The 15,554-nt window shown below is 41.7% G+C and overlaps 1 protein-coding gene across 2 annotated transcripts in view; it reads left to right on the top strand.

The window, feature by feature from the left end:
• ippk (inositol 1,3,4,5,6-pentakisphosphate 2-kinase) overlaps positions 1-15,554 on the top strand; it is a 21,830-nt gene continuing 6,276 nt past the window's right edge. Inside the window, exons 1-10 of one of the 2 annotated variants that reach the window (XM_028576202.1) lie at positions 1-206; positions 4,802-4,861; positions 8,959-9,054; positions 9,857-9,923; positions 10,081-10,199; positions 11,677-11,766; positions 12,375-12,433; positions 12,666-12,738; positions 13,540-13,692; positions 14,991-15,111. In XM_028576202.1, the coding sequence (XP_028432003.1) occupies positions 126-206; positions 4,802-4,861; positions 8,959-9,054; positions 9,857-9,923; positions 10,081-10,199; positions 11,677-11,766; positions 12,375-12,433; positions 12,666-12,738; positions 13,540-13,692; positions 14,991-15,111 (919 nt within the window). In that variant the 5' untranslated portion in view covers positions 1-125. Of the gene's footprint in view, positions 207-2,118; positions 2,154-4,801; positions 4,862-8,958; positions 9,055-9,856; positions 9,924-10,080; positions 10,200-11,676; positions 11,767-12,374; positions 12,434-12,665; positions 12,739-13,539; positions 13,693-14,990; positions 15,112-15,554 lie in introns of those variants that run through there. The other variant, XM_028576203.1, reaches the window with a different exon arrangement.

Genomic DNA, 15,554 nt, shown 5'->3' on the forward strand with positions numbered 1-15,554 from the left:
GTCAGTCGGTTTCTTTGGTACTTCATTGCTAGCAGCCAGTAGTGCCAGTCAGAGTACTTGTATGTTGCCGTGCCGTCGTTTCTATCAGACCGTTAACGGGTGCTCAGTTTGTCATCGTTGGTGTGATGGAACTGGACAAAATGGACGAGAACGACTGGAAGTATCATGGAGAGGGGAACAAGAGCCTGGTGGTCTCACACGTACAGGTGAGCAGGCTACGCTAACATAAAGCTAACGTTAGTCCAAGTTCGGCTAAAGCAGGAGCGGTGTACATTTAGCTTTAAAAAGTACACCCACCGCTCGCTTCACACTTCTCTAACGTTAAATGGGCTCCAGCTCGGTGTTGCTGTTGATGGAAACTTTATAGAAGTTATGTGAAACATCTGTTTATAACTGAAGGGTGACGCATCAGGATTTTATGTAGTTATCATCGTTAGCCTGTGTGTGCTAGCTTAGCCTATCCGACAACTAAGAGTTTAGCTAAATCAGTCCAAAGATTGTTGCACAGTGACAACAACTCCTAAAAACACCACTAATTAGTAGAAATTACATACAGCTTTATGTCCAGTCAAAGTGAATGACTGACTGGGTGGTGTTGGGTCATAACATGTAAAATTCTAAACGGGCTGCTGGGAAGCTAATGTAGCTACATGCAGCTTCCCAGGTTTCTCATCTAGCTGCTGGTTGGAGTAAACTCTTTACTAGCTAGTCTATTGCCTAACAGAAGCTGCCTGTGATGCACACCGCTAGACTTTTGAGTTCACTTCCATGCATGTTAATCCGGTGCTAGCAGACGCTGGACTGACCTGGGCAGGGTGGTGAGTACACTGACTGTCGGGAGCTGTGGTGTCATTTCCCCGAGACTTGGCTGGATCCTGAAGTGCCGTGTCATTTAACTGGGTGACTCTTTCTGTGTGGCGATCTGATGGCCACAGTCTGCTTTATGGTTAATCATGCAGTAGTAAGTAGCTGATGGGATACCATTTCAGTGTAATTGTATGCTGCAGGATTTCACGTGACAAATACTGATTGATTGACATATCCCTGTTTGACAGTGGGAAAGTCACATTTAAGTGACCGATTTGCTCATGTCGGTATTGAGCAATCGGGGACATGTTATGAGGGTAGGACATCAGAGCAGCGGTGTTGTAACCATAGATATCTGTGGTTGTAAAGTTAATCAGCTCATTAACAATCAAGCTTTCTTGTTTTGATTGTTTACGTTTACTTAAAGGTCCCGTATTGTAAAAAAGTGAGATTTCTTTTTTTGCCCAATTTGGAAACTGTGCCTTTTAAACCTGTCAACATGTCCGTACAGTTGTGATGTCACAACTAGGGCAACTACTGGCTTTGACTCCAGTACACTTTTTCCTGCTTCCAACGTTAGTTGCTGGATATACCAAACTCACTTTTCTTCACTTTCCAGGAGCACGAGCTATCCGCAAACAGGGACATCGCAACTGTTGTGTAAATTTGCCTCTAATTTTCACATTACATTAGATTACATGTCATTTAGCTGACTCTTTTATCCAAAGCGACTTCCAATTGCTATATATGTCAGAGGTAACACACCTCTGGAGCAACTAGGGGATAAGTGTCTTGCTCAGGGACACCTTGGTTGATGTATCACAGTGACGTGTGTGTCATATCCACTGCGCCAAATAATTCACCAATCACCAATAATTTATTACGTTACTACCGCCATTTAAAAAAAGCGAATCATACGCCTATTACCAGGGTACATGTAACGTTACGCCTATAACGTAGGCTATATCTCCCTTACAAAAAACGATTAGGCCTACTACAATTGCAATAAAGTACTCAACGGGGGAAAACACATCGACCCAACACCACATACTTTGATGTATTTAACTTTCCCCTAGGGCCTTAGCCTGTGTAAACCCTGACGAACCTCCGGCAAATTTGAGATTTGCTCTGCAGGTCAGTCTGGCGAAGAGCCCATTCAAACCCATTTCCAATGTCCTCAAAATTGAGGCACCAATCACAACCGCTGAGGCGGGCTTAACACCAATCACAACCGCTGAGGCGGGCTTTACGCGACGACGGCAGCGCAGCGACGGCGAGCAGCTTATTGTTTACATTCAACATGACGGCTACCGAAGCCGTGCTTCACCATGACCAGGGACCGGCAGGTCAGTCTGACATATGCCGATTTTATACCGGTCAATGCTATAATTAACTGACAACATAAGTTATACGAGTTACAGTTCAAGGACGCACGCACACACGGACAGAGACACAGTCTCTTTTTTCTTTCTCTCAACTTCTCTGCCGTGTGTGGTGTGAAGCGCGTGTCCGCGCTATTCTTGCACATGTAGGGAGCCTCGTGAATTAACCTGCAACATATCAGCTGTTTGGAAATTCTTCAGCGTGTGTGCAGAAGATAACAAGTTAGCAATATGCAACACCTGCAAGGAGAAAGTAGGGCGTGGAGGGACCACACCAAAAACCAAAATCACATTTATTTTGTTGGATGTGAAAAGCGTCACCCGTATCGTTGGTCTGATTGGTTGAAGGACTATCCAATGAGCCCAGAGGCATTTGAGTGGCGTCCGTTGGTGACGCCCCTTTGGAAATGAACTGTCAATGAACCTTTCCCAGACCCACTCTCAGTTACAGCTGAGAAGGGTCTGGTGTTAACCAGGCTACTAGGGCCTAGGTTGACTAGAGACATAAAAAAATAAAATAAAAAGAATAGTTGACGATGCTCTGTACAGCGTCGGGTTCAATGGCTTTGACTGTTTTGCGTTACATGATTACTAGATATAACGTTAACAGCCAAACTTTTCTTTGCATCCCCGGCGCAACAGCGGATTGCTTACATGGACCTCGCACGAGTAAACTTTGTTGATATCATTCAATGTCGTTGACAAAAAAGACAACACTACAATGTTTTCTCTGTACACACAATCAAAGCTCTGTTTCTGGTGGTTGATTAATAACGCAGATATGCGCTGATTAGCTCTCATAACGGGCCGGTTCGGGTAGTGCACTGCCATGAGTCCATAATAATAATAATAATAATAATAATAATACATTTAATTTATAATGCACTTTTCATCAGAGATCTCTCAAAGTGCTACAGGTTAGAAACAAAAAAGATAAGCAGTTTAAAATACAAGAATATAAATAAAAACATAAAAACCTCCTAAAAGGGACCAAAAGCTTTGCTGAAAAAGAAATGTCTTAAGGCCTTTTTATGGGTTCTTTGGGGTCCTTCTGTAAGTCATGAGGCAACTGTCCGATTACTCCACATTTTAATTGTGATATTTTGTGATTAAATTCTGAATCTGCCACGTCCTGTCAGGTATGTCTTCCTCTGATGTAGACGTAGCCTACACTGTAAGTCAGTAGTAGGCTGTACAGTGGAGTTGCATATTAAGTGGTTTGGGGTCGTTCTGTAAGTCATTTTTGGGTACAATTTGGTTTTGGAGAATTCAACAACCAGCAATACCATGTGCCAAGCAATCGGCCTGTTCCAAACTGGCACATTTTCAACGGGCACTGTACTTTTATTTTAATTAGTATAAAAATGATTTTGGTCCATATTGGCCAGCCCCTTGTAACAAATAGGCCTACACTATAAAGGAGTAGAAAGTGCGGCTACACTGGCGTTAGTTATTCCCCGGCTGCAGTGACGGTGCATGGACTCCGAGAGCGCAGATGCGGAAGACCCCGAAACGTTGACCACGGGAGGGCTGCTTAGAGAGACAGGCGCAGTTTTTGATACTTGATGCAACAGATACATTGCAGTTGGTAGCAAAAACATGTTGTGCTCTAGGCACAAGGGAATAGTTTGAGTGAATATTTTGTTTGTGACTGCAGGCATTTGTCATATAGATTGATATACATATTCTTATCAATAATGCTACACTGATTATTAGAGCCCAACCGACATATGAAATGTTTGAGACCAATACCGTTTTAGAGGGGAATGGGTTAGTGACATTTTTCTTTACATAAGCAGGTGCAGGACAAATACCCAATACAGGGGAAGTATCACTGTTGACCGAAGCGTAGCAGGAAATAAGAAGATATAATTACATGTAAAGATACATCCCTTTCTTCAAAATAATTTAATTCAAAGTCTGACTAAAACAAGTTCACCCCTAGAAGTCTAAATTAAGTTGGTTTTCACCACTGAACATTTGACTGATTGGACAAGTTCGAGCTGTAAGGAAAAATTCTCACTGCAAGTATCCGCCCCAAAAATACACAAAACACTTAAAATAAGTCTCAGAATTTGATTACTGACTTACTGCATGTGAATTTGGATTTTACAATAACCATCTTACAGTGCACATAAACACACCGGCTTCCTGCATAACCTGATTTTTCAGGTTTTTTTTTTTTTTTTCTGATTTTTGTGCATACAAGAAAATGTAGAAACTTACTGCTAAAATATCCTGTTATGTCATCCTATTTCCAGGTATATCGATGCTCTTTACTTAAACACACCCAGCTTTGGCATGAAGTTCTGCTACATGCTCGTTCAAATCAGGCTGACAAGAATAGTCACTGTTGTGTATTATTAAAAAAACAAAACAAGTTAATATAGTGAATGTTCTGTAGACTATCAGAGACCATTGTCCCAACTCTGGACTTGCTGGTCCTGTTGCACTGTGGGGAAAGTATATCCGTATTTTAACCCACCTCAGGAATCTCTTGGAGATGTTCCTGGATTGACCCTGCTCAGTAGTTCAGGTGTGAGTCCACATTCTGGCCTGTGTTTAAATGAGGCTCCATTGATCCTAACTGAGCTTTTATTTTGTACTTGCAGCTTTCCAGAGTTCTACGCCTGCTCAAGTATCCAGCCGAGGACTCTGAAAATCCACCACAGGTAAATATGAGTCTGTGTGTGTGTGTGTGTGTGTGTGTGTCAGGTGTTTTCTGAAGTGCTCTCTCTCATAGAAAGACAGGATGAGTGGGGAAAAGTGAGTGTGTCTGTCTGTCTCGCTGTGTGCCTGATCGCGTGTCCAAATACACAAGGAGCAGTTGTTGTCAGCTGCGATGACAAATGGAGTCACCATTCCTACATGAGCCTAGCCTTGCTGACACCAGACCCTTCTCAGTTGGAACTGAGAAGGGTCCGGGAAAGCTTCATTGACAGTTCATTTCCAGAGGGGCGTCACCAACGGACGCCACTCCAATGCCTCTGGACGCAATTGGATAGTCCTTCAACCACTCAGACCAACGATCCGGGTGACGCTTTTCACATCCAATATCCAACTAAAAAAAAATTGATTCTGGTTTTTGGTGTTGTGCCTCCCAAGGGGGTAAGCTTCGCTTCAGAACGCGAAACCTCCGATGGCGCCATTTTGTTGCTACAAAGCGATCACTTCTTGTTAGCATTACACTGACCGCCATTTTTTTTTTACGTCACTTGAGTGCGAATAACTTTACATCTGAAGCGTTTAAAGACTCTATTTGTCCATTGTTTATTTCTAAAGAAACACGACAATGTATAAAAGGCTCCATTACCTTGTACCTCACTTTATAGCTCTGTAGCAGACGTTTTTGTAAAAATAGGCTAACGATTGTGTCATAACCAAGTGACTTACTGTCGCACAGTAGAGGAATTACCGTATAGTACAGGAGAAGCTCGCAGGCAGTTTCGACTTACATTAGCTGTTTAGGTTTAATTACTAACTAACATGTCTCCTTACATATACCTACCCTCTCAGTCTCTGTAAGATTGGGAATGATTGAGATTTCTCTTATCACAGCTACCAGAAGACTTACAACTTTCAGACACGTTGCTCACGTCACATTTACGTTGTCTCTGTCAGTTGGAGGCTGCGCAGTAAAGCAAGAGATCACCGGAAAAGTGCTTCTAATAGCCTTCACTGGTCTCCGTCCAGAGCAACGGGGTCTATTGGTCCATTGTATAATGTCTATGAGTGGAACAGGTAGAGGAATCAAGTGAGTTTCCCAGAGAGTTCAGAACGCCCTGCCACCATCCGCGGCGCTACCATTGGTCATTTTAGGTTCGGGCCCGCCCATTTTGACCCATCTAGCAGTTCATCCAATAAGCAGCCTGAGGAAAGCTTTGAGTGAAAGCTTCTCAGCCAATCAGCGGCTTCTACCCGCCTGCCCACAGGCTGCGTCGTCACCAGCAAGTGATCCAATGAAATGAATGACGTTTGTGCGCAAGCTTTTTAAGCAAGCTCAATGAGACAGACACAGAGTGTAGCTATTAGCTAGCTAATATGAAACGCAAAGCGAAGCAAAGCAGCTTGTTTTCATCTAAATTCAGCAAGAAACACTCCAAGGAGCAGGAGGAGGACATTTTAAAAAATTGTGCGTTCTTTTTGTCTTGTATTTTTTTTTTTTTTATTTATTTTTTGTTCTTTTTGTCTTGTAATCGCGACTAGTAGCTCGAGTGTGACGTCAAATCCATGTCGGAAAACGAGTAACCGCGGGGTTGTTGCGTTCTTTTTGTCACACAATACTACGAGTCGGAGAAAAGATGGATTTTTGTAACATTTTTAGTAACATTTAGGATTCTATTCACCCAGTTATTGACATATTACACAGTTTGATACATGAACATTACGTTTTGATTAACATTAACGTTAGGCTACTGCTCTGCTTTCTGTTCAAGACTCTGCTTAAAGCCGTTGTTGTCATATAGCAACCGAGCGTCTCTAGCCAATTTCAGCTGCACAAGCTACAAAATAACTAATCAGGCGGTATTTAACTCCTAATAAGACTGTAGCAACATGCCTATAGGTAGCAGTATACAGTGCTATGTGTACCACTTCTTCATTTGGTTACAACAATGACAAAAGTGCTTAAAATTGTAGAAAACCACAATGTTTACTACGTGTGATGCACGACGTAGCCATCTTTGAAAGTGAACTCGGGGTCCTCTGAGTTCAGACGAGTTGTATATACGACCTCGGTGGCGTTCTTTTTGCAACTTCCGGTTCGTAACTCCGGAAAACAACTCGTAAATAGACTTCGGTGGACAAAAAGAACGCACCATTAGTAACGCGGTTACAAGTGACTATTTACCATCCTGCTCGGCCGCCCTCTCCCCATCAAGTCCTCCCGTAGCCACACCGTCACACCAGCAAGGCAAGTATTGTCTTAACGTTATTAGTGTCTGGCTGTCTGAATGAAGGGGGAACCTGAATACATTTTGGCTTATTTTAATTGGCCCGTCCAGTTTTCTGGAGGCCCACCTACAATCAAAATCCTGGCGCCGCTAGTGCCTGCCACGCACAAGCTGAGTGAGTGCGGATTTCAAGTTGCTGTTTGTGACTTTGCCTGAGATTGAGTGACAAGTGTACTCTGTGTACTCGCCCTGTTGTTTATCTGGTTGCCATGACTTGGAGAGTGATGACTTCCTGTCACTGTTCCAGTTGAGGGGAGAGAGAGCGGATGACAGTTGGCTTGAGTTCAGTAGAGCACACGGCTCTGTAGAGTCGTGGAATTATGACTATATACTACAGTATACAATGTAGTATATAAAGTCATAATTCCATAATAATAATAATAATAATAATAATAATAATAATAATAATTTACATAGGAACAGGAAACCCTGTTGTGTGTCTGCCCTATTTCTGATACTGTGGCGGCAGAAATCAACATAGAGGAAACACTGGGTAGCTATTATTATTATTATTATTATTATTATTATTATTATTATTATTATTATAGTTACATGTTGAATCGGCTGCAGGGCTACTCTGACAGTTTTATATTTTTATAAAGATACCCATTTTAGGCCTACCAATAATACTTTTATAACAGTACCCATAATAATTTGGAATATTTTTAGTTTTTTTCTTTCCTTTTTATTTTTACTGCACAACCTCCCGGGCTCCATTGTGAAAACCTTTGGCCTAGGCTATTTCTTATTATATTGTATCTAGACAATTGATAGTATTAATTATTACACACACACACACACACACACACACACACACACACACACACACACACACACACACACACACACACACACACACACACACACACACACACACACACACACACACACACACACAGACATACTGAATTAATAAAAATAAAAATTATTTGTACGAATTTATGTAGGGCTGCTCCCTCTTAGTGGATTAGTCGACTAATCAGTGGTTTTGGTCTTAGTCAACTTAGATCTCTTTAGTCCATTAGTCATGTTTGATGCTTTTTCATGCTGAATGACTGACTTATTTCCAAGAAACGTACGAGCACATCTCTGGTAAACACAAGAATTAAGGGTTGACATTTACATAAGAGATATCACCGTGAAACCTACCTTGATTACTTTCATTAAGGCAATTTTTTGTTGTATTACACGTTTTCTGAAATGTTGTGTTTAAATATGCAAAGGAGGCGTTATCTTATTCAATATATGCATCATTTTGCAGGACTCTTTGCAGAGAAACTCAGATTTACAGATCTGTCGATTAAATCAACTAATCGATTAGTCAATACAATTGAATGAGTGTTAGTCGACTAAGAATTTCTTCAATCGAACACAGGCCTACATTTGTCATTTATCAGATCAGACTCCGTCCCCACCCAAACCCCTGCCGCCAAAATCTCACTCTGAACTCTGTTCAAAACTTGAGAGCCCTGTAAATTATGTTATTAATCAGGTCTACGGAGCCCTGTGCGGGTGATTGTTTGTCTAACCATGGAAACATTTGTCAGTGAGCACAACCGCAAAACACTTTTTGAATCGGGGAAAGAATCGTAGATTGTGGGAGAGGTCTGGAACAATGCTAAGAGTGAACAGAGTCCTTTTGTTGTAATCACATGTTGGTGTTTAGTGTAAACGGATAACTGAGATGACTTTGAAGGGGCAAATAAGTCAATGCTCTGTCAACATGACACCGCTTAATGTTAATGTTGACAGAGATTAGATGTCAAGTCTCAGAACCGGTTATAACTTGCCTGTCTGTCTTTGTGTTTGTCCTCCAGACAGTGGAGCAGGCTTTTAGGCAGATCCAGAACATTGTTGACTTCAGCTCCAACGTGATGAGCAGCCTGCTGGGAGAGAAGTTCATCCACAGTGGGGTAAGACACTACTGTGTTCACAAAGTATACTGTCATCCAGTATGTGTTTTTTTTATTTTATTTTTTTTAAATCTGTTTAGTCTCTATCTAAATTGTATCTTACGTAACATCAAAAGCTTGCTCCACTGGTTTAACATTACACTCCTAGAACATTGTTAAACACACAACGGACAAAAAGGGTAAACATCTATGGTCAAAATGTGGAGCCTACATTACTCACAATGCAATTTGACCACTGACGGTGCAGTCAGAGATTCAGATGGGTTATGCTAGTACCGGCTAATGTGGAGTTTCCCTTAAAGCTAAAACAAATAAGACCAGTAAGACAAAATGAAAACCCCAGACAAATACAATACAATACAGGGCAAGTCTTGGTCACTGCTCAGTAACCGTGAAGCCTGTGGCAGTTTTACCCCCCACTGTCTAAAATCTGGGGACGTTTGTTGCACTTTTCAAAAATAGCAACCGTGCATAAGTAAGTTTTGTAAGCTTAATGTGAATCCCTATTGGAATGTATTCCTAGCAGCAGAAATTTACAAAAACAAAGGAGGGTTTTAGCACATGAAAAACACTCCCGGGGTTACATGGTGCCTACATTTAAAAACACTGTTAAAATTCACTATCAAAGCTGGCTCTGTGCATGATCACACCCAAAGTAAACTGATGATTAGGACCACCACCCAGTAGATCACAGCGCTTTACAGTAGAAAACCAAAACCCAGACTCAGCAGCAGAGACAGACGTGCGGACATGTTCTCTTCACAAACTGGACTTAATGTGACTGTCTTCGTTTTCTCTACAGGAAGTGGTCAAACTGCCGTTAGAGTTTGTGCGACAGTTGTCAATCAAAGTTCAACATCAAAGACCAGGTAAAACTGTTTTTAAAAATAAGTTCTGTGGGAAAACTAGTATTGAAATCTGTTAAAGGAACAGTTTGACACGTTGGGGAATATGTTTACGCTTATTTGTTTTCTTGCAGAGGGTTATAGAAGAGTAGTGAAAATGTTGTGTCTGTGTGTTTGTCAGCCTGGCGCTGTGAGAAGGTGATGGACATCTACAGCGGCTGTGCACTCTGTCTACCCAACCTGACAGCTCCAGCCCTCCACCAGCCAGCACACACTCCTCCACTCTGTATCGAGATCAAGGTACACACACACTCGCGCATTTCTTTTTAAGGAATACAACTGCTCCCCAGCTTTTAAATTGAATAGTGATTAAGGCTGAGCAATTTTATCGATTCTGCGATATAAGTCGATATTTTTTCCCCCAAGAAAGTATCGATTTTTATACCGCGAGTATCGATACATAAGTCCCATTCAAATCCCCCGTGTTTATCCCCGTTTACGTTGCAGGAAGAGCGATTTGGTCAGCCAGACGCTAGTGTCGCTGTAGAGCAGCCAACGTCAACTGGCGGCCCTCCACCAAAGCTTTTAGTCTGGCCCCCAGAATAATCATGAATTCACAAAATGTCAAGAGAAAAAAAGCGTTCTGTTATTTATCATTTCAAGCATTTAGAGCAAAAACCCAGCCCCCTGTATTTACATCTCTATTGAAATGCCAGGATTCTGTAGCCTACAGCGATGCCCGAGCTCCACACACACAGCTGAGCAGAGATGTGTGTGCGTTAAAACACACACACAGCATGAGCCGAGATGTGTGTGCGTTAAAAGTTAAAACACGCAGCGCCTGACTGGGAACGATACAGTGTTACCAACTGCCGCTGGGGCAGATGAACTCACGCTGTCTCTTTTCTGTTAATAGGCTACAATTAAACCTTCGTGAGTAGAAAGCCAATATTTATCAATGCACTCACCTGTGTAGACCGGCATAAACATGTAGAAAGCGATATTTCAATCTGCTCAGTCCACATACTACAATAATGTTTCCATAATCACAGACTTTAACCATCACTCCTCAGTGAACTGCCTCCTAGTCTGAGATCTTTTTCTAGTTAAAGAGCCAGTTATCATTATGGAGTTTCCATGTTTTTTAGGAGTTTGCTCACACTAATACATGTTAAAAAATAGTAGCATTAATTCAGTAAGAAAGTGAAAATTTCGAACAAGAATAGGCGTATTAGGTATAAATTTATTTTATTTTCTTTATTTGAAAGTCCGGCCGCCAGAGTCCTTAGAAAAATTCTGAAAAAAATTTAGCTGATGATCCCTGCTGTAGACTCTGTCCAGTCAGAGACATATATTGTGTAATTGATGTTTTCAGTTCAATTAATTAAATCCAAGTAAATGGAACACTCACAAGATGTCACCAAAATCACTCGGTCCCCTTTAAATCTTTCAGAAAATGATGTAAGTGTATCGAAATATATCGAATCGTATCGTTGGCTGAATATTATGATATATATCGTATCGTGAGCTGAATATCGTGTATCGTATCGTGAGATTAGTGTATCGCTACAGCCCTAATAGTGATACTGCTCATGTTTTAGGAAAGAAAACATGTATTCCTAATAAAGAAGTGCACACAAGCAGCCACAGTTTTCAGAAATTCTTTGCCTGTGAATCACTCTCATAAAGGCCAAACAACAAATCACATGAGTATGACTGAGTGTGTGTGTGTGTGTGTGTTACTTAGCTGCTGTTCTTGTGTGTCTTGTGTTTTTAGCCTAAATGTGGCTTCCTGCCATCCTCTAAACACGTCAGCAAAGACATCAAGACCAAAGTGTGCCGCTTCTGCATGCACCAACACTACAAGGTAACTACAACCACAGTACAGTAAAACAGTACACCAGGGATACCATGGTGAGGACATTTCTTTCTTCTTCACTGGTTAATAAACTTAGGACAACACTAATGTTATCGATTACACCACAAAAGCACTGGCTCTCCGGTCAAGATTTTGCTGTGCTGCCCATTTGAGACAGGGGGTGGAAGCGCTGCAGAGTACTGCCCACTCCCCTTCGGCGCCTATGTTAACCATAGACTGTTTATAAATATAAATATGTTTTGAGGTTTTCTCTCCAGTTAAACTTTCATTCATATCATATCAATAATTTAAGCTTATAAACCTAATGGACCTTTTTAGTATTTGGTCAAGTAGCTCGTGAAAACCAAGGTGTGCCAGACTTAGTAGCTACAGCTGCTGTGTGATGTGATACATATTTAATCAATATTTAGGTAAATATATGTATCGGATTGGACTCAGTATTCCCAAGGGACTCTGGGCCAAAAGAATGTGATCAGTACAAGTACAGAACAGCTATAGTACAACTTAAGAACACCAAACGTTTTGTGTCTATTACTGCGGTCTCATCTTTGACATTTCGTCCGTAATCACTTTGTCTTCTCTCTCTGTCTCTCCAGGTGGCCAGTGGAAAGTGGAAGAGACGCAGTCTGTACTGTCCTCTCGACCTGTTCTCAGGGTGAGATTACTGCAGCAACCGTTACAATCAACACTACTGCCTTTACTATGTGTGCAACTCATATTACCAGTTATACTGCAGTAATGTATTTAACAATACTGTATATGTATATTAAGGTCAGTTCTGCAACAAATCCTACCACTACACTGCAGATTCAGCTTCTTATAATAAAGCTGCTTCACTGTTCTGCAGCTGAACGTGACTTGCTCGGTTTATTTCTTGTGTTTTTCAGAAACCGACAGAGAATGCACTTTGCCATCAGACACCTGATAGAAGAACCTCAAAACAACTTAAAAATCTTCAAGGTGAGACACAACCCCAGCCACACCTGTCTGAAAAATGCAGAACTGTTTAATCACAACTTCAGACTTGATCAGCAACACAGTCAATCAAATACATCTACTGCTTTTAAAGAATAGGTTCTAAAAGGCACACACGCACTGAAAGCGTTCATTGACGCGCCTCAGTTGATGCTTTTATGGTGCACCGCACCGTAGATTTGAGCACCAACACCAAAGAACCAGCAGTATCTTAGAAAAGATTACAATTTAGGACAGTGTTTCCACTAGAAAAAAAATTGGCGCCGGTTTCATTTTACCGGTCAAATGGGAAAAGTTCCGGTCAAATATTTTCATATATTATGAAAAAATATATATTCATTTATCGGCCATTATAAATGCTGATACTGATAAGTTTGGAAAATGCCTAATATCGGCCCGCCGATATATCACTAATCTAATAATTACATAGCATATTACAGTAACTCCTTCCAAACATGTAGTGCGGCTGCAGAAAAAGCAGCTTTGGTTGCGCTGTGTCCTCATTTTGACACTCATTCAGTGTGTTTGGGCCTTAATCATCAACACTACGCCACAAGAGAAAAATCCAGTATTAAAAAAAAAAAAAAAAAAAAAAAATCACAGTGCAGCAGGGTGTCGGTGCACCTCCAAAACTTGTGACCCTTGACTAAGACAAACTTCTCTAAACTTTATCTCTACTTGAGATCTCTCAAGTTGCTGCAAATGTAATCTTTGATCTTCTTATTCAGCCTTTTTTACTCTGAACCAAAGGGGTGTGTTTGTTCGTGTGTGTGTTCGTGTTCTCAGGGCGGTCAGTGTATCTACAGCAGTAAGGAGGGCAGTGACGACGCGATGGACCTGACCTCTCTGCTGCATCATCTCCGACCATACTTCCAGCATGGAAACAAAAGGATCAACAGTCACGTGACCAGCAAAGCAGTCCTTAACGACTTCATCCAGGTAAAACCAACAAATATTATGGGGGTTTATTCCTTTTAATTCAAAGTATAAATATATTGGTGAGGTACAGCTGAGCAATAAACTAAAAATGTAGCAACTTTTAAGAGTCCCCAACGGAACAAATTCTCGTCATGTCTCTGTCGGAACAAAACCGAAAACCAGGAGTATTTTCCAGATGTGAAACTGCTCAGTCAGTTGGAGATGTGAGAAGAGAAACTCACAGCAGGTGTCAGTGTTAGATTGAAGTTGCATACTTGCGTATAAAACTAATCTCTCATTTTAAAAACACTAGATTGAAGTTAGATACTTACAAGCTGTATTGACTAAGGCTAGTGTACCTTTTTTACTTTTTCATGTTAAAAAAATGTAGATATTATTAATTGCTGGTAGTCTGCAGTTATTGATCGGATATGAAGGTTTAACTGGGAGATTCTGACTCTTCAATCGGACGTGAGACAAACAGCCCACGATAGTACCGCCGTTTGGAGTGGGCTCTCTATAGCAGTTTTTCCATTACATGGTACCTGCTCGACTCGCCTTGACGCGCTGTGCGTCCGTTTTACATTGCAGATTTTACTACTGCCTCAGCGTGGCTGGTCGTCATAGCGACTGCCATGGGCTCGGCTTTGTAGCATTGCATTTCCCCAGACTCATTTCCTGGTTCTCCTTCTCCGTAAACAACATGAAATCAAAGAGATAGTTAACTTCTTCCGCTCCAGATTTCCCACCGTGGTCAGAAAGAACAAGGGAGACACTTAGTTTCTCTCACTATATGACGCTAGAGTCACTACTCGCTGCGGAGCTAATCGCCGTCACTCTCTCACTTATCCCTCACTCACCAGCTCCCCGCACACACAAGCGCACAATTATAAACATCAGGCCACTTGTGTGCGGAGAAAGCTGGAGGCAGCAAAAAAACCACCACTGGCTAAACTATTTAAAATGCCGTCTGTCGCTAGCAATTCAGTGATCAGTGGCGATTCTTTCCGACCAATCTGTAGCCTGCAGGGTTTCACGACACCTTTTCGGCTTGCCTCAGCTCGCTTGGAACCTCGACTGAGGAGGTACTAAAAAAAGTACCTGTTAGCAGGTACCAGGGACTTTTTTTCGTAATAGAAAACCAAAAAAGGCGAGTAGAGCAGGTACCATGTAATGGAAAAACGCCATTTGTCGAACTAACAATCTTTGGCTGAGTGAAGACGCCGGCTGAAGAGAGGACCCGGAGCACGTTTCATTGACTGTGTCTGTCTTCAGACACACACTGTGGTAAAGCCTCACAGGCAAGTATCTCTCTATAGGTCCTGGTGAACGCCCTGCTGAGTGGTGGCGGAGGAGATGGAGGGGTGGTGACAGACAGACAAGGAGGAGGACGGAGCTTCTGTGAAGCAAGTGTGTTCAACAAGGAGAGGATTCGCCATGGTCTGTTTTCTGTGTTTCTTTCGTGTTCAGTGATTCCACTAAACTGTTGTTTTTAAAAGCTCCACTCAGTCACAGCTGAAGGGCAAATCTGGAAGCTCACAAAGTTGTTCAATTTACTAAACGCACAATATGCAGACTGTAAAATCAAACACTACTAGCACTAGTTTATTTATTGTCCTTATTTAAGCTCCAGCTTCTACAATGTTCATCTTGGATTTTTGTTAGCTTTTTCTTTTCCTGGTGTGAATTGTAACTAGTTCTGTAGACCAGTGTAACAGATGTGTGTGCAGCCTGCCTGTCTTTCCTCTCTTACAAAGGTTTTTCTTGTGCAGCAGCCTCCCTCGGAAATGTTTGTGGTTTGAAAGAAGCACTTGTGTCTTTTCAACACAACATTTTGCTTGTAACTGATGCTGATTGTGATTATTTGTGAAACTGAAAACCTC

This window comes from Perca flavescens, chromosome 4 (assembly GCF_004354835.1).
Source record: "Perca flavescens isolate YP-PL-M2 chromosome 4, PFLA_1.0, whole genome shotgun sequence".
In the NCBI taxonomy this organism is placed as follows: Eukaryota; Metazoa; Chordata; class Actinopteri; order Perciformes; family Percidae; genus Perca; species Perca flavescens.